The sequence below is a fragment of the Chaetodon trifascialis genome, chromosome 4 (assembly GCF_039877785.1).
Source record: "Chaetodon trifascialis isolate fChaTrf1 chromosome 4, fChaTrf1.hap1, whole genome shotgun sequence".
Lineage (NCBI taxonomy): Eukaryota > Metazoa > Chordata > Actinopteri > Chaetodontiformes > Chaetodontidae > Chaetodon > Chaetodon trifascialis.
Window position 1 is genome coordinate 13,088,289 of NC_092059.1, and position 25,287 is coordinate 13,113,575.

The following is a 25,287-nucleotide window of genomic DNA, read 5'->3' on the forward strand; positions in this document are numbered from 1 at the left end:
TATAATATAAGGCTCCCTTTCTGAACAAGGATAACTGGTGGGACATGAGATAAAGGGACTGAAGAGAAAATCCTGTATTTTCCACGATGGGGAACATGATTTGGTAGCACAAGTGGGGAAAAAAATAAGTGGATATTTACATTTAAATAAAACAAAGAACAAATATTCAACGTCCGCGCTGTAAGCACAAGCATGAACACAGACAAGCAATGTACATGCATTTCCTTTTGGTACTGGATCTTTTATGGGCCAGTTTTGGTTTGAAGATGACAAGCCGATATGAAAGAGTGGTGAAAAAGTGATAATATTGTATAGTAGTACATGAGCTAACACCTATTTTGTTCATTCACAAAGAGATTATTGGCTTTTTGTGGCTTTAGCCCTTTCTGACGATAAAGAGGGAGACGTAATTTGATATAGAGCTGAAATGCATGTACACAGTTGTACACTTTCAGTAAGCATGCACATAGAAACAGTGAGTCTTACACAGAATAGCACCCATCCACTTTAAGGGTGATGGGGATAAAAAAGTGCCCCTCACAAGCAGAAAAAGACACAGTCTACAGCCGATTAAAAGTCCATGGATCATCACAAAGCTTCACCTCCTCTGCACTGGAACACGGTGGTAAACACGTCAGAGCCAAAACTACCAGCATCTTGATAAAGGCTTATTTTTTTTAGTTTGAATACAGCAACAGAAAGGTATGCCCCCGGAGTCACACGCTGCGCGGCACATGGGTCGGGCCTGCGCAGCCTCGTTGCACAGCATGACAGGAGAACAGAACTGCAGCATGGGCGTACAAAGCAGCTGCCATGTTGGTAATATCTAAGACACTGTAGCAGCCATGTTGGAGCAGACAGGCACATCCCATGAAGAGTTATGAGGAAATCTGAGATTGCATGGTCGTATCCAGCGGAGGCCTTGAGCCCTTGTGACGGCACGGTCCACGGATGGGACGAACATCAGCACATGATGACCACAGCAGGTGAGGAGGCGCTTCCTCCATTTCAACAGCTAAGAATCGGGGGAGTTTATGTCGCAAGGCTGATATTTTGGCTTGTCTTGATGTCGTGTCAGTTAAAAGAAATAATCATTTTCAATCACAATTTACAAATTAAAAAAAAAAAAAAGGGAAAAGATGAGTGTGGCTCCAGCACTCACAGATCCACTTCCTTTTACTCCGGGCCCAACTTAGGAGGGTATTTTAAAAAAGGAATCCCATTGCCAACTCAATCGATTGTCCCAAGGCTTTTGGTCAACAGAGTGCGAATGGTTGAAAACAAAAAGATAAATTAAAAAAGAAAAAAAAAAAAAGCGGACGAAGGAGGACTGTCAGCATGTCTGCACATGGTGGAGATCCTGAGTCATCGCTTGTAATAGGCACCTGGAGAAGACGGAAGAGACACAGATCCATCAGCAGCTTCATACTTCACACTGCAATTTAACTCGTATCGTACTCGGGGTGTTTGTGCACTGCTCGTTTCAGACATCAGCTGTTCCTCTTCGAGATCAGGAACATATTTCTGTTGATTGTGAGAACTAATCTGTGTGTGACACATGCGCTGCTTATGCTTCAGTGAAATACATCACGTCTCAGAGTGCGGCTCCCTTTGGGGTCAAGGTTAGGACTATAAACCCAGAAACTCCTGTGACTTTTCTTGAGGAAAATCTACTCAATAAAAACAGAAAATGTAAAAGTGTTCATTAACTGAATATGGACTGATCCCAGAGGTGTTTGTTTAAGCAGTGTTGGGGTTATTTACAGCAGAGTGGAAACAATTAATCTGCAACTATTTTGATAGTAGATTCGTAGTAAAAGTGTTTCGGTCACTTTCCAAAGAAAAAGGTGAAACATTTTCATTCTCAAATGTGAGGACTTGCTCGCTTTCTTTGTCATATATGATCGTTAAAGAAATAGCTTTGACTTTTGGGCTGATGGTCAGAATCCCTCTGAAATCAAGCAGCTGGATTCACAAGATCACGTGAGGTGAGAATCCATGTTTACAGGCTTCAAGTTCTGTACTTGCGGTTGAAACACAGCAATTTGGGCTAATCAGCACCCTATAAGGAGCTACTGGCAGCTACGCGTGTGGTTCAGGTTTAGTCCAAAATAATAAACATCAGATAAACTAAAGAAATAGTGATGATGTTGATATGCAATTCATTGTAGAAAAAACAAAAACACCAGTGTGGTCCTTAAACACAGGCTCCATACTTACTAGGATTAAGTAAATACAACCACTCTGTCACATGGATTTCATACCTTTGTAAGCAGCCTCAGGTCTGGTGGGAGCACGGGGGGGGACAGGGTGGTCCGAGTAGCCGTAGCCAGAGTTCACATTCTCATAGTCGTGTGCACGAGGCTGAGGGGGCCTGACGGAGACAGGGAAAGAAAAACTGAAAAATTGATGGGATTCCTGAGGTTTCCATGTCTTGACTGACGGTTAATATTTGGCCTAAAGAAGCGATCTTGCAGAATCTTGTACCTGGCAGGCCTGCTGTGGTTCTTCTGCCTCTGGTATTCTTGCTCATCTCGTGTTCTGGGCCGGACGACTTCCTCCGAATTTAACTGGAAACCAACAAAAATTACGGTTCCTAAAATTATGGTTGCTCTACCGCAGTGGAAATACACTTTCATATAAAATAAAGTCACAAGCTGCAAAAATATTTCACCTCAAAGCACATATTTTAAAATGAGCATGGTTATGGAAAATTACCCTGTAGTCTTTCTCCTGCCGCCTCCGTTCCATCGCCATCCTCTCCATGGCCAACCTCTCCCTCTCTCGCTCCTTCTCTTTCTCCCGTTCTCTCTCATTGTCCCGCTCCCGAATCTTCTTGTACTCCTTCTTCTCTTGTTCCATCATCAGCCGGGCGATTTCCTGCCACAGCGACACATCAGACACATTCACATCAACGCCTCCAAAATCCTCCATATCCTTTGATCTGTGGGCGATACGTCTATCATGTTTCATGTCAGTACATGTATAGCATCTGAAAACACCCTGTTCACAGCCATATGTGTGTCTAAAAGTGCATTAAATAACAATGATGTCACTTGCACAGTAGTAGATTACATCTTCTTACATAATCTTGGGCCAGAAAGTGTGGTTTAGACATGGCTTCATACACTCAGGGTTATATGGCAATAAAGCCCATTCAATTGACTGAGCTCAGGAAATGAAAGGATATAAAGAGCACAGACAGCAGAAGAAGTTTCCAGACTTCATGCCCACTCACCTCATCCTGCGCCACTTGGGCTGCACGCACATGCATCTTGCTTGCCTGAAACCAGAAAACAAAAAGTCACATTTTCCCCAGAGTGGAACACATTGTTCCACATTATATAACATAGGAAACGACTGAGATTGAGGCCTTTCGCTATGTTTTTTATGACACTTTGAGTCATTTACAGCAGAGACTTTAGAGTATACTGCTTGAACACATCGTGCTACTCAGTGCCTCTTTGTTCAGAACTCCCTCCAGATATTGAAGCTGTTATCATACCAACACTAAATTAGACTCCAAACATATCGTTGCTTAATCCAAGACATGCATGTTTTTTCTTTGATAAAATAAAACCTCCCGCGACCCCAAAAGGGATAAGCGGCATAGAAAATGGATGGATGGATGGAAAATAAAGCCTCTCATGTGACTACTCCCAAAAACCTTTATTCTACAGAAAGCTGAATAACTCATTCCAGTGGTGTATGTAGTTGTTATGCTGAGCCCATTATTTTGAAATCAGTTTTATAAGCTCCATATCTGACTTTGTTTATCTGGGTTTAACTGGGTGTTAGCGCTCAGCTCTTGCTCTTTGTAGCCTTCAGCATTACCACGTTTAAGTGCTTGAGGTTGGTCTTGAGCTGTCAGTATTTATGACCAGGTATTAATGTTGGCATTTTTAACATGCCTAGTTGGACATTTTGGGATTTCTTAGCAGAACTTAGCAACAAAGGACGAGTTGTTAAGTGTATAAAACTGATGTACCATAAAGTGTCTTCAATGTAAATATCCTGTTCCTTCTTGTTCGGTTGCTTGGTTTTAATCACGCTCATAAAACTGTTAAAGCTGTAAAAAAACAGTAAATAAAATCGAATTTTCTCTGTTGTCCTTTCTCACTTTGATCTCCTCATCTTGCAGCTTCCTGGCCACTTCCATGTCCTTCAGCTCCTGATCGCGGAGATCAAGCTTCGTCAAGCCCCTGGTGGCCTCGCTCAGTCCGTACTCGGTTTCTGCTACGACTGCTCCGCTCCCTCGGTGCACAATACGACCTGCGGATGTCGGCACATTATAGTAACGACAGATTAGGATTAACAGCCATTTTCATGATTGAATTACCTGTTTATTTTTTTTAATCAGGTGTTTAATCTTACATGAGAAAATTATGAAAAAGAAATCACAGTTTCACAGCAATTTTGGCATTTTTCTTGATAAATGACAAAATTACTGATTAAAATAATCAAATCTTTTTCTGACTGATCGACTAATCGTAGTCTTAAGGCACCTAAAAGGGCTGCAGTGCATCTCCACTGGTGTTAATCACTGTTTTGTTGATCACCTTTGAGATAAAACAACCAGCTTAACCGCCTTGAAGCCCTTTGTGAATGCCAAAAATTTGACTTATCAAAAATCCACGGAGCTATTCTACTACACAATCACAGCACACGTTTCAGTCTGAGCAGTGTTATCATTTGCTCAATGCGACAACTCAGCGGAACATGCAAGAATGAGTGATTCCCACAGCACAGCAGCGACAAATTCAACCATGTCAAACCCTCAAAATCACATCGGTCACCAGGAACTGTCAGATCACTGCCGTCCTCGTAAGAGAGATTAGTTCATTAGTGATTGCAATATTAGATCAACCCACCACCAGAGACTTCCAGGGCAAATAAAAAAGAGAAAGCTTCAGCACACCACACAAACAACCCTGCAGAGCCCAGAGGGGGGGCTCAGGGTGGTACCTGTCTCTTCGTTGGGGTGACCCTCCCCATGTTGGGTGTCCCTGAACTCTCTGGTGCACCCTCTCTCTTCGACGCTCCTGAGCTCGTCAAACACCTCTTCGGGGCCGGAGTGGACGCGCTGCCGGCCCCTCGCCCTCCTGTCCCTCTCACCACCATCCCCTTCCTCCTCCCAGGAACCCCTGCCCTCCCTCAGCCACTCCCTGCTGTACCCTGGCTCCTCTTCAAGTCCCCTGTCCCTGCTCCTGGTTCTGGCTCGTTGTCTGTCTATGTGTCGCTGCAAGTCTCTCTCTCTGTATCTGTCCCAGCTCTGTCCCCTGTCTCTGGATCGTTCCCTGTCTCTTCCTTCTGTTCTTCCCCTCCTGAGGTCCTGCTCCCTGTCTCTCCTCTGGTCTTTGCCCATACGCCTCTCCCATTCCAGGTCTCTGCCCCTGTCTCGGTCACGTTGTCGGTCCCTGGGCTTGTCTCTCTCTATGTATCTCTGTGGTGGAGGTGGTCTGGCTGGTCTCTCCTTCCTCCTCACTACTCTCTCTGTGTCTTCCCCCCCTGGGCCCCTGGCTCTCCCTGTCTCTGTGGGCTCATAATCTGGGTACCTGTCCCCATGCTTGCCTCTGGAGGGCAGCAGGTGCTCTGGGTACGGGTCTGCGTGTCTGCTTCGCCCTCCTTCTGCCACTAGGTAGTGCTCAGGGTATCTGGAGCGGCTGTGGGGTGCTGCTGGGTCCTGTCTTGGGTACCTGCTCCTTTTGGGCTCTGTTGAGCTATAGTCTGGGGAGTAATCACGATGTGAGCTCACAGGAGCATGTGCATTGTATCTGCCTGGGGAAGCTGACTTGTGCCGGGTGTGTCTGTCCAAGTCAAGGGGTCTTCTTGCAGCTGAACAGCACAGAGATGGAGTGAGGGTGGTAGGAGCCCAGTATGGAGAGAATGATGAAGATGATGGTTGATGAGAACATGAAAAATAATAGACAGGAGTTATATAAGCTAAGATGGTTAGTAAGCACTGAGCACCTGTGAGGAGAAAGTTGGGGCAAAAGACAAACATGCAGCAGGTGTACAGAATGGAGGTATTAGCTGTACCCAAAATGTCCAGAGATGTGGTTAGTACCATGGGAAAATGAACATAAAGCTGGAACAGTAGCAACAAGTGTTTGGAGTCTTCATAAAGGTGGTAGCATTGTCGCAGAATAGTCTTTAAAAATGGAAAAGCTCCAAACACTTCAGACTACTGATTGAGACATAAACAAATAATATGTGCTGTAACACCCTTAAACACTGTGTTGTTTGACAGACATACATCGTGTCAGCAGAGCAAACGCTGCATCATAACCACAGCACGACTGACTTAAAGGGAAAAAACTGAACCTGAGACTGAGAACGACTTGTTCTTCCTTAAGAGAGCCGTCCTGCTGGGAGTTGGCCTGAGACTGACAACAGTTTGAATGAAAACAAATGAGTTGAAAAGCATGTTGAGGAAGCACACAGCGGAGGCCAGAGATCTGTGCCCTGAGAGTCAGCTCAGTGGAATTCACTTATCTAACCGGCTGCTTTGTTGACTTTCAAGAAAAAAAAAAGAGGCAGGTGAAAAGGCTGGTACCTGCTCAGAGTGACTGGGCTTAGCTTACACTTTCACCCCATCTCACTTTTAAATACGCTTTCTCTCTTCCTCACAGTTATTTCCACAGTCATGCATCCATCAAGCAGAGACAGGCTCTGCCCCCATCGCTGCTTTGTGTGCACCTGTAGCAGCCAGCAGCAGCTCATTTCCTGTGAGAGCGGCTGATTACATCACCTGATAAAATATCCAAGATGGATATCCACATACAAGCACAGGATGGTCTCACACCTAAACACGCGTGTGGACGGCTACAATCTGTAACCTGCATGAATGTGCCGTGACGTCAGTCCCTCGCAGAGCAAACAAAGGTGTTGAATCTTTGTTCAGAACATTCAATCTGCCGCAGTTTTGTACACACACACACACACACACACACACACACACACACACACACACACACACACACACACACACACACACACACAGAGCAGGGACATTATCAGTGACTATATAACTAACTTGCAAGGTAATACTGCAATCGCGTTGAGGCTGGGAGTGGCAGAAATATTGGAGCACAGGTTGTCAAACATATTGATCAAAGATCTGCATGGATTGTTATTCAAGGTCAGCGGTCTGGAATGATTGGTGATAACAAAATAACATCAATGAATTAACATCACATCTCTAGTGACTGGTCCAGCACAAAACAGAGGCAGACAAGGCGCAGACAGTTTCATTTATTTCTGACTATTATTGCTTAATAATTTCATTGTCTCACAAAATGAATGTTCTGTTTAGAAGTGAGCCTGGTAACTGAGCATAACTGACCAATGAGTCCTTATCTCAACTAAAAACTCCTCTTCTGGGACTCAATACAACAGTTGGCCAATGAAAATAAACCAAGTGATGCCTCTTGCATCTAACAGACAAGCTTTGTGATTCTCTGTGACTATCCGTAAAGCAGGTGAACTGCGAGTCACAAACTTTTTGGGTTGGCAAGCTGATCGACCATCACGCTCACAACAGACTGGACCTTTTCCACTGGGCAGTAATGTTACAAGCACACATTTTCTGAATTCATTAATATTCTACGGGCTGGATGTGATCTGCGAGCCGCCACTTGACAACAGGAGCTGGGTCTTGACTGACTTGCCTTTTGGTCTGGATGCGGACCAAGGTCCAGACTTTGAGAAGCCCTGTTCTAGTATCAAGACGGCAGTTATCAAGGATGTACTCTAGTGTCATTCCAAGTCATGTGCGACATCTTTAGAAAGAGGTAATACACCAGGACAGCTGGTGATCCAGGCAGGGTAGACGGACAGCTGGAGACACTTGCTCAGACGTGTTTATGTCAACAAACCAGACAGTGCAGCGTCTAAACCCTGCCTCTACAGCAGCTACTCATCCATGTTTCACTTAAACAGACATCCAGAGAGCCTCAAGTATTGGAATACCTTATTTTACTCCATCTAAGGATGATGTGAGTGCAGCAGCATATGCTAAATGTCCACCTCTGGAAGAGGACAAAATCCAAACCTAACATGGCCAAGGGTTCCGGCAGGAGAACTGGGAGTCCATCTGCCAGATTAGACTCAGCAGGCTGAGAAGGCCGCAGAGACAAGAGCTGAGCTTTTATCAGTCAGGAGGGACTCGCCTATGGCTCAAGAACTAGAACTGCTCTCAGACCTCGCCACACTGCTGTCTGATAGCTGATACATTTAAGCGGCAGAGACAATCTGGTGGCCTTTTATTACAAAAGCCCTGTGTTTAAACCTACATTTCTCAACGTGGAGATGACTCAGGAAGACGGATCAGGCCTCATCTTGAGGTGAACGGCCTACACAGGTAACTTGACAAGGGGCAAGACTTTACAAACAAGTCGAAGAGGATGATTCAAATGAGCCTCTGTTTCTGCTTCAGTCGAAAATGAACAGACCTCCTGTGGGATGAATCATGCAGTGGGGTGGTGTGCATGAAAAGACTTGAAACAGACTCCAATACGTCACACTGAGATGCTCACCAGTATTTTATAGAAGCATAACAAATACAGATTTGTGGACAAAGGTGTTCTAGGTGGGTATGTGGCATCGGTTCGTAAATCTGCATTTTTTTAGCCAAAAACTCCAGATTTATTTAATATCTGAGGGAGAATCTGATATCAAAGCATATTTCAGCTGCGTCTTAAAGCTGGAGCACTGTTAAACCCATTTACGGCCGTGTTTGCGCTTGAATTGGAGCGAAATTACAATTACGCCCCTGTATGAACATGTAAGCCTCCCTTCAAGGTTAATTATGAGCTCATGAATGCATTCCAAAATCTCTGCCTCGTGTCAGCAGCATCAAAAGCACACCCTCACACATCCAGCTGGAAAGAAAACCCAAGTCCACGGAAGAAGGAGCATATCTTCACATGTCCTCACACACACACACAAGCTCACACAAGCAACAAACACATACGAGGAAAGAGGTACACACACACCCAAACAGCCACGCATTGACATGAATCAGCGGAGCTCTCCCCACCTCCGTGATCCTCAAAGTACTCCTCCTCAAAGTTTGCTTCCAGCTGCTTCTGTCTCCTCCTTTCCTCTTTCATCTCCTTCTCCTGCAGCTTACGAGCAATGGCCTGCAAACAAACAAGCACGCAAACGGTAAACACGCCGCCCCGCATGAGTATGAAAAAGTCTGCGTTTGGGCCGCTCTGTAACAAATATGTCACTGTCTTTTGAGATGCAGTGTTTTTCTTCTGTCAGTCAGTGCGCTTTCAAATGGATCAGATTGCAGTGGTGAGATGCATCATTCCCTGATGTTTCAAACAAGTAAGCACGTGCTGTGGAGCCCCAACATAAACATTCATTGAACTAGGGAGCAATGAGACCCATCAACCCCTCGGTCGAAAGAGAAAAATATTCAGTGGTATATGAGACACTCCTGAAAGATTTACTGACAAGTCACCCTTTAGGGCAATACATGCAATACCGGATTATGAAGGATGGACATAAACTGAACCATAGCCCTCGTTGTAGGGAGAAACAGATACTAATCTCTGAAATTATTACCAACAATATCAAGGGGAAACATCTGCAAAAATATCCTGATAATGTGGCCTGAGAACGTCCTTAAATTCTGCTCTTTATGTGGAGCATAAACATTGTGATTGAGAAAGATTCATCATGGCTGTCATTCCATCATTACAATGGGGAGGCGCAAGCAAGGTGATAATTCAAGTGGAATGACCCACCCTGTACATTTTATCGATACTAGAAGCCAAGCCATTGATGGGTGGATGTAACCAGCATTGTGCTTGAATGGGCAGAAGTGTGTGTGTGTGTGTGTGTGTGTGTGTGTGTGTGTGTGTGTGTGTTTCTCACCGCATCCTTCTCTTCCTGCTGTCGCTGTTGTTCTGCCTGTCGGACCAGTTGATCCTGTATTTCCTGGGCGATCTCATTATCTTGGCGCTCACTGAGATGCCCATAGATGTGTTCATGTTGACAAGGGGAGAGGATTTGGAGAACATTAAAACATTAATAGCAGATACACAACTGTCTAGACTAGATTAATACAGCAGATTGAGACTTTCATGGCGGACAGACTTTCACAAAAACACTCCAACACCACCAAGCTTCCCAGTTATTATCATGAAAATATACATTCACAGTGTATTATCTATGAAGAAATGACCCAACGGCTGCACAACAGTTGAAATAATCATGCTACACCAGGGAAACGTGATCAGCGGTGAAGCTGTCATCTAACATGTGAGAGGAGTGTGTACGCTTCAGGCAGGAGCAGGAACGTCTTTGCCTGGTGTGATGTTGATCTCAACAGCTCGCTTTGGCTGACTCTTAGCAACATGATTTTGACAACAACACCATCTGCCTGGAGGGCTGCTATGCACAGACCTTTTCTCTGTTCTGTGTGTGGACTTACATGAGTGTATAACGCTTTACTTAAAAGGCACAGTAACAGCTTAACCACACTGAGCTGCACCTGTGTTTGGCCTGTGAAGCCAACAGCTCTGGAGGACTTAAGCTGGCAAAGATAAACAGACATAGAAGAAACAAGTGATGCAATGTCTGAGGCTGGCATTGGCCAGTGCAGGGTGGATGGCAGTGTGGGCTCCCAGCACGACAAGCAGCATTGGCCTGCCTGCATAGATGGTGGAGCATCTGGTCTCTCCCTGGGGGTGCAATCCCACTACTGGAGCTTTTAATGTCTGTGTGGGTTTGAAAACGTGATCTAAGCTGTGAGTCAGCAACTTTATTTCAATAATTGCAAAGCAGAGATGGGGGGGGGGGGTTCTGTTGCAGCTCCTCGTCAGAACCGAAGCGGAGGCAACAGAACACTGAGCTATGTTTAGGAGCCATCAATGTGGGGAAGCTGCATAGCTGTGGATGTGCAGCTGGAGCTGACCCAAACCCCTCAGAAATATAATGATATATCAAGGCTATGGAGACACCACACAGAGACCACAAGAACTGTGATGGGTCTGTTTGTGTCTTCTCCTACATATTTGCGATGCTAGTTGTTGTGAAGACGACATCTATCAAGCTGGAGACAGGCTTCATCATCTTCTCTTTTTGAGTCAAGCTAGACAGATTTATATTTTGCGATCCAGCAAAGCCTTTGCTGGTGCTAATCTTCCCCCCACAGGAACAGTTGCTCTTTATCACGAGCTACATGTAGGAATGTAAGTCAGTGAGATCTTCTGCCTACTGAAAGTAGTCACCTTGTCCTCTTCAGTAATCAGAAAAAAAGAGGCTTTAGTGAGTAACTGGCAAAGCCAAACCTTGTCATCACTGCTCTCTATGACAAACTCAATGAAAGAGAATTTTAAGCTTATTTATGGTAATAAATCCAAGACATGACCTATTTACGACATTACAGGGTTAAACCTACACGGGACGATGAATTCATTTGGAGTCATCTGTGTCGGGAGTGCTGGATCACCTTGCCGGTGAATCTGTCTCAGGTACAGGGTTTGGGAGTAATTAGACTAATCTAAAACAGATGCAGATCAACACGTACACAGACTATTGCTGCAACGTATTCTGAGGACTTCCTGAGGCGTTTGAGGGGCAACAAGCAATTAACTTCAGAAAACAGACGAAATAAAAGCGGAACACATTCAGAATTCTGCACAAATTCAAATATAAAATTACAACCACGTAACTGTTCGTGTGTATGATTTCATTGTCCATTTCTCTCAGTGGAATAGTGTGTGTGTGTGTGTGTGTGTGTGTGTGTGTGTGTGTGTGTGTGTGTGTGTGTGTGTGTGCGTGTGTGTGTGTGCGTGATACACCTACAGCTCAGTGTGCTGTTTCTTGCTCTGGACCTTGGCCCTCAGATCCTCCTCCTCCTGCAGCTTCTTGGCCACCTGCAGGTCCTTCTGCACCAGACGGCTCTTATTGACGTTGGACGCCAAGTGGCTCTCAACTGTAGACACAAACATACAAGCACTGCTTTTAAAGCTGCATACAAACACACCGCAGCGCGCCAGTTGGCCGGACCGCACCTGTGATGAGGAACTGGGTGAATGATGAGCAGCAGAGCACTGGGAATTTATTGACAGATCCACACTTTCTTGATGTTCTTCCTCTCTGAGGAGCTGTAGTTTTGTTTAGATGGTCTGCAGAGAACAAGATTAACGCTGGGGGACGCAGACGCGTCAGTCTCTGGTAATAAACAGAGAGCGCTCTTAGTCACTGAGAAATGAATGTTCACAGCTGAGGTGCCGTTCCAAGGTTGTGTGATGGCACGCTGTGGGCCATAACAGATGATAAATCCTGCTTGCTGACGTACTCCTGCCACTTGGTAAGCATGGAGAGCATCACTCACTCCCTCAGCTCTGTTTCACCTGGCTATCGATCTGTTGCCAGCTTTCGTGTGAAAAGGACCAAATTACGTTTGGCAATTTACCCGCGACAAGCTCCATAAAATTTCTGCTTTCTGATTGGTGGGATTGAAATAGGAAACAGTGAGTCACAGCTGTGGCAACTTGATAAAAAGTCAAGGGGTCGACATTGATTTTTTTGGGATGACGCTGATCAAAGATGTTTGAAGGCAAAACTGATGTCACAGCCCAAAATACGGCCGTCATTTATCCACTGCCATTTTTCATTGATTCATCTTTCAAGGGAGAAAAAAAAAACAAGCAAAAACAAAGCCACGAGTGGACGTTCATTCATTCAAAAAACTCAACTCAAGTCAACTCAGAAAAAGGGGAGTTAGGGTGACAAAGCTGGACCTCAGACACATCAGCGCAGAGCCGTGCTGAAACAGAGGAACACGATCCAGGAACACAGACGCCAAGTGCTGACACAACCACAAAGAAATGTTTTCCATGCAACATTTGGATGCTTCAGTGTTCTGCACGCTCAACATTTTGAATGGAAATAAAAGCCAGCTGTAACTTCCCATTAAAACTGAAGGCGAACGTGCTAAAAGGCCCCTTTTGCGATGGCCATCTGTTGTTGTGACCGAGAGAAAAAAAAAAAAAAACTGTCAGGATACGTCAGCCAGCGTTCTCCTCAGTGACCTCCAGGGTCAAGGGTCAAACAAACATTTTGCCTGCTCAAACCAGATCTGTTAAGCGTGGCAACAAAGGGAGACGAGCTGTGGTTATGGATCACTGAGGCTTTTAAAGGTTTACTGACAACACAAGGACAGACCAGCCAAAAACAAATGAACGACAGCTAAGACGGAGCCTAATCTGTACTGACAGCATGGCTGGGTGACATCTGGCCTTCGCTCTCACAGAGCTCGTTGCATACTTCACCCTTTTATGGTGATATAGTGACATATTTAAGGAAATGGGAAAACAAACTGTTGTCCAAAGAAGTCAAAGTGGTTGTCTATCTAAATTTGTACATTTACCCATCCCTTCAAAACAAAAGCTCACCAGACAAATCTGAACAGTAACCAGCTGATTTCCTGCCTTCCTCTCGAAGCCGTCTCCTCTTTCTGTTCCTGTCATGTCTTTATGAATGAGAGCAGGTGAAGGATAAGAGGAGCTGTGGTGGCTATAAGCCATTAGTCATTTTTGCCTGATGAAAGGAACGCCTTGTTATGTCTGGATCTGTGTTTGTCAGTGCTTCTTGGCAGAACATGTCCTTTCAACCCAACTCAGCAGGAGATGGCTTAGCCTCCAGTGAGGGGCCAGAAGTTCCTGACAGTGTGTCTATTGGAAACACTCCAGCAAAAGAGAAAGCTGGGAGATTTAAATCATTCATCTAAAAAGATGCCGGCTAATTACCTACATGTGCTCACATGAAAGCACCAGCTAATCTAATGAGGAGAGCAGGGACAAACACAGCTAACGAAAAACGCACTACACACACAAAACGATCCTTTGTGACCCATGTGCACAAACAGACAATCGCAGCTCACAGTGTGTTCCATATAAAAGCCCTTGTTGAGCTGACTGTGCCGTCTAACTTCAGATCCAGATTCAGATCCGGGCCTCTCTGCGCTACAGCTGCAGCGCACACAAATTAATGTGATCCGGTCCAATCACATGCGCCAGGCCACTGTCATCTGCCACAGCCCTACCCTGATACAGTATCACTGTGGCATCCTGCACCATTCACACTGTTAACTGTGTGGCTGAAGCAAGGTTTTATGTGGGCTTAATCAGGCTGCAGCCACTGACGCTGCAGTTTGCCCTGCTGGACTTGACAAATTTTCCAGAAGGGAAAAGACGAGCGTGGCGGACTGCTACGCTCTGAAAACATCTTTCATAGTTTGTTCTTTTGCAAAGCAAGCATTAAGTGACCTATTATAGGAATGCAGCAGGGCAGCTTGACGAAGTGAAGTAACGGGTCGGATGCAGAAAACATTACAACGACGAATGACGGAAGTGTTTAAGCAGACCTACAGTATCTGTATAAACAGGAGCTATAAAAGGCGGCTGAGCTTTTCTCTGGGCCACATCATTTACATGAAAATTAGAAAAGCAGAAGACGTCCTCTGTCAGGCAGAGATGTCTTATCTCTTATGGTGCAATCATGGGGGAACAAATGAAGAACATGGCTAATTTGTTATTTCTTACTTTCTTGTTCCTGGAGGTTGTAGGCCAGGCAGTGGTCCTCCAGCACAGCAAAGTCTCGGCACACTGGAAAGAAAAAAAAAAGACTGAAATTGAAAACAAGCACTGATGCAGCCTTCTGTGAAAAAACCCAACTTGGTTTCAACCACTACATGCATACTTGAGGAAATTGAGATGTTCGATCTGAATCTGCCAGTCACTGTTTCATATGTTTAACATCCGGCCCATCTGCCTGCACTCACGCTTAAAAAGAAAAATGATTTCAAAAGTGACCCACAATGGAGGGCAGCAGGCCAGGCTGAATGGGTTAGCTAGAACACACAAGTAGAGGACCCAAAACATGTCAATGCGGAGATTTAATTTGGGACTTAAGTTCATGGTCAGTGGTTGTTTACAGCAGACGATGCACTGACAGCTATGTTTAAAAGAACAGTTTTCAGGGTGATCTATGGATTTGCTTTGTGAGCCAGATGACTACTGGAAGATATTGAGGCAAAAATCAAAAGATCTGTTTAACGCTTCAAGACAAGGTCATTAACATGATATGAGACTTTTAAAAACTGCACATCTATATTAGTCACAGATGAGAAACTGGGCTAAACAAGTGTTTCTCAGTCTGATAAAGAGTTTGGCCATCTGGCATGTGGTTTGGTTATTTTCTGTCTGTAAAGACACGAAGTGAAACTGAGAATGAGGAACCATCACACGTCCTCACTCTGTAAAAGCCTAAATAGAGAAGCCCTAAATAAAGAATGATTTCTGGAGGAGCTTTTGAGCTTTTTCTTAAGTAATTTAACGGTTTAAGACGGGAGAAGCAGGTTTATTGCTGTCAAACTGCTGCTTTAAATCCCTGAACCGGCTGACAAAATGTGACGAGCAGACAAGTAAAGCACATCTGTGTCCATCAGAAAGGCAGGGACAGATAAATGTATTCACATTCATTTTAATCTGGTGATATATCCTAAATGCTGGTGTTTTTATTCAGACAAAGAATGAGTTATCTTCAAATTCTAAGCTAAAATATTACAGACAGTATGAGACCATTACGATGAAAATTTGTAGCCTGCAAGACTTTCCTGGAAAAATTTATATTCTACTATTGGTTTTCCATCGTCTGTGTACGTCTTAACAACAAATCTAAACGACAGCGGACTTTCCATTTATGGTTTCAATATTACAGATACTGTCAAAATGAGTGAACATTCATCCTGGAAACAATTCTGCAAACTGATGTGGGAGGGGCGCTGTCCTCATTAAAACCCGATATCATCACCACACATGCGTCTGATCTGCTGTAAAATGAGTCAAATAGCTTTTCTTCTTCTGAATATTTGGGATCCACCGCTCTTCAAACGCTGACAGTTTCCTGTGCAGGAAACAGTAGAAGCTAAGGAGACATTTAAGACCGTTCTCACAGCCTCAGCCAATTATGGGTGTGGAGCGCATAGCATTGGATGTACTGTATGTACCTTATAGCGCCTACTTCCACGGTTCAGTCAACATGGATTGAACTGTTTTGCATGTATCGTGAAGTAGTAAACCACAGTCGGAAACTTTTCCTCAGCTGCAAAACTTCTGTAAACATCGCTGCATCAAATATAGAAGAATAAAATAAAGCCATGATTTCATCCTGGTGTGCACCACTCTGCTCAGTGGCTAAGTTCAGCCACGACCAAATTAAGCAATGACCTAACTCTTTAACCTACCCTTGTTTTCATAGAAGGGTCAGACATATCAATCACATTCAATGATATCAATCCTTTCTTTGACTCTAATCTTGTATTTAAAGCTTCCCGCCTCACAGCTTTCATTACAGAGCCCGGTCACACTCGATAACCTCACTGCCAGGCTCCCAGCCCTTCACCCGCTGTCACAAAGATTACTTCATCCAACATGAAGTATTAATAAGCAGCAACTGTCTACAGCTATGTGTTACTAGAGATAGCTCTGAGAAAACAAATTTGGGACTCGAACAAAACAGTGAGGAGAGGTCCCAATTGTCTGGGTGTATTAGATGGGACGTGACTGGATGAAGGGTTGGGTTTAAAGTTGAACAGATGTTGTGAAGAGGAGGGCAAGACCTCCACAACATCCCACCCATGGCCTCAGAGCAGTGTGGGATTTGATTAACAAAGACCATTTTTCAACCATATGTTAAATCCTCTTAGCCAAGAAACATGAGATTAATTCTGTCTTGAAAAGCTGTATACTCTGAGCATTTTAGACTAACGATTTTTTTCCCTTAAAAAGCTCGTAACAGCTCAGATTCTGCAAAAAACAGAGTCTAACTGGGTCTAGTTTTCAAAACAACACCAAGCAACAAGTGACAGAAGGATTACAGCCGCAAGCTACGATTTAATCCACCGCTTGATCGCTTTGAGCTCGGCGCCAGAATGCACAAAGACCACAAGAGTCAAGTGTTTGTGCTTCATGTGCAGTGCAGAACACAAGCTCGGTTCATCTGTTAGAGCACAGCGCAACCAGACAGCTCAATATTTACTACTGTCCTAACACACACGGGATGAAATTGAAACTTTTCCAGCAGCTCTCTCAGTCTTTCCCTCTGCAGACGAGCCAAGCAGTGGGAATGAATGAGCACTCCTTCTCTCTCTGACCAGAATAACAAGCATCCTGCTGAGCAGCTGCTTCACACTAACAGGATGGCTCCTTCCCACCAGCACAGCATCCCATCCGGAACGTGCTTCAGTGTAAAAGCCTCACTCTGCACCAGCCCTCCACCTTCACATGAGTAACAGCAGTAGACAAAGTTTGGGGTTTAAGAGTTATGTGGGAGGGGGCTGGTGTTGCCTCGTTTTTGTTTCTTTTTGGGGGGGGGGGGGGGGTGACAAAGTCTTAGTCTATAATGTTTCAAAGCAGTGACAAACTTTACAGCCAAAAGCAAAAAGTTACCGGATATGTCAGATATGAAATTCAAACAGAAGAGGCGAGAGGACACTCAGTCCACTGTCCATGCTTTCATCACAAAAACAAATCCATCAAGTCCTCAGAGCTCTGCCTGAACTCCAGACCTTAAAATAGGTAAATGTGATCGACTATAAATCGACAAGTTCCTTGACTCTTACACTTTATTTGCCCACACCGGTGTCGTGCCGGATGTAGCACATCCATTACAGTGAATATCCCTTTGCCCACGAAGCATTCACCATAATCCACAGTGAGAAACATGAGGGAGACACCTCTTCTCCTCCCGCTAAAATAATGTTTCTCCTTCTAATCTTGAATGGAAACATATCTGGACCGGGACAAAAAATCTGACACGACAACTCCACCCACGCTAAGAAGTCTAATCAGCGCTGGCTACCTGTCTCCAGCCTTAAGTCTACAGTGCTAGCATCAATAGCAAGCTGTGCTAACAAACATAACAACCATAGTGTATGAGACTCATAACAAACACCTGTGTTCACTCAGTTAACATTAGCCTCGCTAGTGTCACCTAGCTGGATACGTGTGATGCTAACAGCTAGCTTGCTTCAAATTTAGCCGGCAAATATGTTGTGGACGTTACCCTCTTTCACTCCAGGTAGTTTATTCTTGTCGATGCTAACGTTACATTCAGCCATGTTGTCACCGATAATAAGTAAAAAAAAAAAAAAAAAAAAAAAACGTTGACGTTGAATTTACACTTCCGCGTTTCTTCCGAAGGTTAACTTAACCGCAGGCTGATTGATCGCCTTTACTCATAAACCCGATTGATGGTTCAGGTGCTGGACGGCCCTTTTGATTAGTTTCGGTTGCCACCCTCCCTCGATAATGTTACGTCGCTTCTGTAATTGCTTGGCAGATGAAGCTAGCGTGTCACGGTTTCTACGAGTGAAGCGTCCCTCCCTCACTGAGCCTTCCCACGAACAGCCCGACAAGTCACATCACGGTAACACACAATATCCGCTTACACGTTTCAAAATTGGAGTCGCGGAATAGTTCTCGCTTATTTGGTCACGAATACTTAATGTTACAAAGTAATTAACATAAAAAAACAAAGAAAAACATATGATCTATTATTGTATTACTTATTAAGATTAACGATGTGGGTATTATGAGATAAAATGTTGCTAAATTCTAATCTGTGCACAGATCACAAATCACAAGAATACAGCCAAGCAAGTTTTTCTGACAAATGACAAGACATAGTGTAATAAGTGAGTTATTGACTCTTATCAATTTGCATTTATCTGAGCGTTGATGACACAAAAATGCACATAATGCTGTGGATTAAAGAAATCAGGATTTGTGTGTGTGTGTGTGTGTGTGTGTGTGTGTGTGTGTGTGTGTGTGTGTGTGTGTGTGTGTGTGTGTGTGTGTTTAGTATTCAGAGCATCCAAAATAACCTAAATGTACAATGGTAGCTCCCAACTCTTACAACAGCTGCAGTGACACTTAGTACACTACCATAAAATCCAAGGATGCTCAAAACATTATAGAGGACCATCAGTAGCCATGCCGACTTTCTCTCTAATTTTGAAGAGTGAATTATCCACTTCCGGTATAATTCTAGTCAAATGTGATTGACTTGACGCAGCTCCCTCTACAACGATCAGTGACTGTAGACATCTGCAGCTGCAGATGCAAGGAGTAACACGAAGCCAAAGGGAATACATCTCCCTGGGCCAAGTCTATGTCCATGTGAATACTGATGCCTCCAGACACTGCACGCGGACGATATGCAGGTTAAAATCTCAACAAAGACAAAGTGGACTGACTATACATTTGTTTGTTTCAATGAAGGTGACACATTTAGAAGTGGCCATGTGATACAAGCTTTGCTCGGGCTCTCTCTTTCTCATTTACACAAACAAATACACACACGTGTCACGTGATCTGACAGTTGCTAGTATTCACATTATGTTAATGTATTGCTCCCTCTAGTGTTCAGAATTTTAACTTGCATGTGACTGCCACACCTGCGGCCCGTTTCCGCGTAATTATACTTACTGAATGCATCCATCAGTTATAATGACCTTGTCCATTTACTGGCCAGTCAGTGACAACATTGATAGACATCTATGGCCTGTGTCCACACTCATGACTGAATTAGTCTTATTGCTTATTCTCCAGTGACCTGACCTCGTGCATTAGTGATGCAGTGGGCTGGTTGGCAGCAGAAACAGGATTGACGACTGCATGGCTTTGGCTAACACATCACAAACATGTCTTACACTTATATAAATGGAGAGCAGGTTCAATTGTTTGCAATCTTTGAACTGCGTTGCTGTATCACTAAGAGAAAAAGTAAGACCTTGCTGCATTGTTGATATAAAGAATAATAATATTTGTGACAGAATTGTTTCAGGTGCCTCATCAACACATTTAGTTTTGTTTCATAGGACTAAAACTAGAAATTGGTGATTCAATCCCTTCAACAGGCTCTCTCCGAACTCTTTCAGGTTAGTAGTTTGGTAGCTGTATTCTTCATCAAGTCCTTAAGCTGCTGTGCATTCAAAAAGCTGAATGACTAAAGTGATGAAAGTCATGAAAGGTTCCTGGCCGCGAGACAGTAGACGTCAACAGGCTCCTAAGTCAAGTCTGACGGGATGCAATGTGGCCCTTTTACAAGACCCTCAGCAGCCAAATTCAATAGGTGCCAGCAGTTCATTTCCCTAAAACTGCACAAATGCTATGGCTGCTCGTCTGGCAGAGGTACAGTATGAGATGTGATTTCCTTGATGCACAAAATAGACCACAGTGACTTAAGAGGTGTTGGGTAGTTGACTTGGCCGCTTTGATGGATGTTCCTTCAGCTCTAAATCAGTCCCGAAGCCAAGATTGAGGAGCTCATCTCCGGCTATGATGCACTTAGAGACTGAATCAATTTACTTCCCCAGACCAACACACTCCCATGCACCTATTTAAAGAAGCAATTAATGTAAAAGAAAAAGACCTGCAAGTGCCAAGAACATCTGATTCTGGTCTGTCATAAGCAACAGGCTGATTGATAACTTCCTCTCTCTGTTTGATTTGCCCATGTCAGAGTGATGTAGGGTTACTGGCCTCGCCTACAATGTCAGATCACCGTATATCACTCAGACGCTCCGCGGTCCACGTGAAAAGGTGGCCTATTGACGAAACCCACAATGACTAGCTATTGATTTAGTACGCAGGGGGCTGACTGGCCCCTCCTCCCAGCTCCTGAAAGGATAAATATATTGATGGGATGGACTCAAGCCAGTGGATTGCTTGCCTTGCTTCAGGAAGGGCTCAAATTGTGCAGCATTAGTTTGGGACCATACAATAAGTACTATGGATCGTGTCACAGTTGTGAACTACTGCTTAGGACTCCTGGGTTTGTTACTGCTGCAGGGAGTGCTAAATGTGGAGGGCAGGAGCATATTTAACCCGGGTAAGTGTGCAAAAAAATTTATTGTTTTAGGTCTTTATATGATGAAAATGCTGCTGAGGATGCTGTATGTAACCACTGGATCCTTTAAGCTGGTGCTGTTGCTGTTTTAATGGCCAAAATGCAACAGGTTAAGAGGTGACGCCTAACTATGAATTGGGGTGCATGTGACTTAAAGTTGCTTTTCATTTGCTTTGTGTATGCAGGAAACCATGTGTTTAATCCAAAAGAAGACATAGACCCCCAGAGCAAGATTCTAGCACTGTTACTACACAAGAGCTTAGTTCCTATTGAAAAGGACGATCCTCTAGGTGAGAGATAAGAATAAAATAGTGAAACTAATATAAATAACACAAAACGTATTCTTGCTGTGATAATGACTGGTTTTTCTATCTACAGGTGTTGAGCTGGCCAACAAATTAGCTGAATTAGAGGAGGTAAGGACAGATTCACCTTGAAGCAGCTTTGGTGAAAATGTGGTTTAGGCAGAAAAGATGATTTAGAACAGTGTTGTAAATCAAATGTAGGCATCTTGTTTCGATTTCTCAAAAAATGTGGATCAATTCTCCATAGGCAGGAGGCTCTGAATGAGTAGCCGTTCCACTAACTCCTGAATAGATGGTGTATCAATACTGAGATGACAGCTACATGTCTTGTTGTGTTTAATCACTCTGATCTCTGCTTGTAGCTGCGGGCGCTCAGGGAGGACCTGGAGCTGGAGAGGGAGATCGCAGCCAATTTGGCAGAAGGCAAACCCATGACTAGGAAGCGGGGTGAACGTGAGTTAATTCAGTATCTTGATTAATACGCATCATAGAAACTGGTTAATGTTTTTAGTTAATTATATCATTTTCAGTATCAGTATTCTACCTGTAAGGTCTCATTCAATTCTTTTCTCCTTTCCTCTGCAGCTTGCTTCTGGAAGTATTGTGTCTGACACGGATGCAAGAGGAGGAGAACCACTGTGAAAACTTGCTGCAAAGCCCAACATAGCCTTAAGACTCAAAACACCAGTAATATAATCATATTGTATTAATCCTAGCAATAGAGAGTTGTACCATAATCCAAGTCGTCAATAAACATTTTATTTCCACTGCACCGAGGTGCTCTCATGAGAAATCTAAACACTGTGGCTGCTCATCTTTGATCTGTAAATAATCAGCTGCTCACTGGAAATACTTGAGGGTCAGATATGACAAAATGTACTTGACTGCGAAGACACGCTCTTATTTTGCAGGGATTTTATTTAACATACTGCTTGTTTATGTCGCTCTCTTGTGGCAGCATTTGGCACAACAACTTTTTTTGTAGACAAGCGTCACATCTGTCACTGCTGTTCATTTTACGAAATAAAATTATGTTAATCTGTATTTTTTGTTTTACTTGATACCTGAATGGACTTTTTTTTAGAGGAGTGAAAAAAAAAGAATTGCTTTTACATCAAGAAAAGAGACAAAATATCACTGACCAACATATCAATCCTCTTAACCCTCACACCTACTTTTATTCTGTATCTACTTCAGATATGAAACATTTTAAACAGTGGATATTAGTTTCTCAGTGAAGGCATGTGGCACATGCTGCACATCTGTGGTGATGGGTGAATGACTGTACAGTGAACTTCTTTTGACTGGATCTTTTGCAGGAGGGTGACAAAGCTGAGTCACAGGCTTAGTCTAAATAATGGGAAAGTTGTTGTGAAAAGATCTGAATCACACAGAGCACGACGAACGCGGGAGGATTTGGGGAAACCAGACTGAATGTGACGCTGACCTGCACTGACAGCAGCATCACAGAAAGTGTTGACTTGTGCTTTGAGCCAGTGAGTCGTGATGTTTTCAGAGATTAGCAATGCACTCGCATGCAAAAGTAACCACATGCACGTGACAGGTACACATACACAAACACGGGCATTATGGTATAACCCCTTACATAAATATTCATACTATATTACATTTATAAGATGTTCTTCTGTGAAAGGAGGCACAGCAATTTGATCAGTGAGTGCTTCAAGAGTTAACAAATTTTCCTTTTATGAATTTCAATTACTGAAAATAAAGACACAAAAAACCAATTCCATAGTACAATTGACTGCTCTCAGTAATTCATTACATGTATGCATATATCAATAATTTTCTTTTCTGTCATTGTCTTGCTTTTCTGTGTTTTGGCACTTTATCTGCTATGATGTTACAAGATACTGCAATAGCCAGAAAGATGTACATGAAAAAATACTGATTCAAACTGATTTGCTTGTAAAATTCCATTTCATGTACTTATTACTGGGTTTTATTTAAGAACAAGTCACTGTTTTGAATACAGGTTATGCTTTTATATCCCAGTTGTAGTACATCAGTTCAGTCACTCTTTGTGTGGCTCTGCATCAACTCTTGGAGGACTTTGAAGAGAGAGACAAGAAAAATGTTACGAGAAAACCTTAATTTGCAATTTACTATCCTGAAAAATCAAGGCCACACCAAAATTAAAGGTTCCATATTGTTGTTGATTAAGAGAGTAAGAGAATCGTACTTTTTATTATCACATCACACATCATGTTGCACACTACATGCTTCACGCCATGCTTCCTGTGAAATTAATTCCTCCGCATTTGACCCATCCTGGTTGTCCTTCCTCCGCGGCAAACCAGGAAGAGTGGGCTGCCAGCCGACAGCGGTGCCCGGGGACCCACCTCTCTTCATCACCATTGCCCAGGTGGTGTTCTTCTTGCGTTTTTAGTGGGGGTATTTTTATGGAGGATACCCCAGGTGAGCATGGGGAGAACATGCAAACTCCACACAGAAAGGCCCCTTTCCTCGAGCAGCAGGCACTGAAGGCATGGTGGAGGACACGCCACCAGCGCCCACAGCGGGATTCCAACCTTCTAGCTGTGAGGCGACAGTGTTACCACTTGTCTTACATATTGTACCTTTACCCAAGGTAAAGGTACAATATGTAAGATTTGGCCAACTGTTAAAGGTCACTCCAAACATATATTACCACATTAACCAAATTGCTGTAGCTATTTTGGCTTTAGCTACTAGCTATCATTAGCTAGTTAGCTCAGTTAGCCATGTAGCTTGTGACCCTATTAGCTAACTGGACTCTGCCCTGACCGAGAGCTCAGTACACCAGGGGATTGATGGTGTTTTCATTGCGGGCAACAAAACTGGGCTCAGCAGCCTCCCAGTGAACACCGTTGGATCAGGACTAAACCCAGTTTCTCACACTGAAGAAGGCCAGTCTGACGACAGGGTTTACAGTACTGAGGTGATTTACAACAGCTCGCAGCAGGACTCTGAATGGATGATGAAGACATGGCGGGCCGGCAGAGGAGAGCCGTAAACTGGGAGAGCAGCGAGAGGACGGTCAGTCATCATCAGTATGGAAAAGCAGATGGACCTTCAAGGCTTTGCACATTGCTGACATGATTATTTTGACTCATTCATCATACAGTCACAACTTTTGCGGAAACATGTTTCAGCTAACACGGATTCTTTTGTGAACTTGTAGGAATGTAGGAGTAACTGAGCAGCACACCATCACTGCCTGGTACTCAGTTTAACTGGCTGTCAGTGAGAGGTCAAGAATCATCCATCCATCCATCCATTATCTATACCGCCTATCCCTTTCGGGGTTGCGGGGGGCTGGAGCCTATCCCAGCTACAATGGGCGAGAGGCGGGGTACACCCTGAACCGGTCGCCAGCCGATTGCAGGGCCACATGCAAAGACAGACAAACATTCACACTCACACCTACGGACAATTTTTTAGAGTCATCAATTAACCTAATGAGCATGTTTTTGGTCTGTGGGAGGAAGCCGGAGTACCCGGAGAGAAGAACATGCAAACTTCACACAGAAAGGCCCCGCCTGACCCGGGGATCGAACCGGCAACCTTCTTGCTGTGAGGCACGCGCACTACCTGCTGCGCCACCGTGCAGCCCAGGTCAAGAATCATAAACACTGTTAATACACTTTATTTTTCTATCTGTCTTACACACACACCACATGGTCCAGAAGTGACACACTGAAGAAGCTGTCAAATCAATCATTTTGTTTCATAACTATATGTCATTTTCAGCTGCCAAGTTAACACTATGTATAATTATCCTACTGCTGAGCCACACTACAGGCATCAGACACGAAACACCCTAACTGACTGATACAGAAGTGGGTGTTATCTGTTTCAGTTCAGTCCACAAACCGGTTCACAAGCACAGGGAGGTCAAACCATCCTGTCAAGATAAACCCACAGGAAATGAACAAGCATCCTCTGTGTCAATCATATGATAGTAGTAAAACACACAGCATCATGTCAACATGAGTTTTTATAAGTCAAAGGCTTTACAATCTTCAAAACAGCCCAAGACGAG

The 25,287-nt window shown here is 43.9% G+C and overlaps 2 protein-coding genes across 2 annotated transcripts; one reads left to right on the plus strand and one right to left on the minus strand.

The window, feature by feature from the left end:
• Positions 1–668: 668 nt before the first annotated feature.
• ccdc50a (coiled-coil domain containing 50a) lies at positions 669–18,390 on the minus strand. The gene is made up of 11 exons (XM_070960887.1): positions 18,091–18,390; positions 14,568–14,630; positions 11,824–11,953; positions 9,889–9,979; positions 9,041–9,143; positions 4,121–4,272; positions 3,239–3,283; positions 2,719–2,880; positions 2,488–2,570; positions 2,265–2,374; positions 669–1,385 (listed from the first exon to the last, which is right to left on the minus strand). Exons 1-11 carry the CDS (start codon positions 18,143–18,145, stop codon positions 1,366–1,368), a joined length of 1,014 nt encoding a protein of 337 aa, XP_070816988.1. The 5' UTR covers positions 18,146–18,390; the 3' UTR covers positions 669–1,365.
• A 2,214-nt stretch (positions 18,391–20,604) lies between these two features.
• uts2d (urotensin 2 domain containing) lies at positions 20,605–22,285 on the plus strand. Its single transcript, XM_070960029.1, has 5 exons — positions 20,605–20,919; positions 21,123–21,227; positions 21,316–21,353; positions 21,605–21,695; positions 21,828–22,285. Exons 1-5 carry the CDS (start codon positions 20,820–20,822, stop codon positions 21,851–21,853), a joined length of 360 nt encoding a protein of 119 aa, XP_070816130.1. The 5' UTR covers positions 20,605–20,819; the 3' UTR covers positions 21,854–22,285.
• The last annotated feature ends 3,002 nt before the right edge of the window (positions 22,286–25,287 follow it).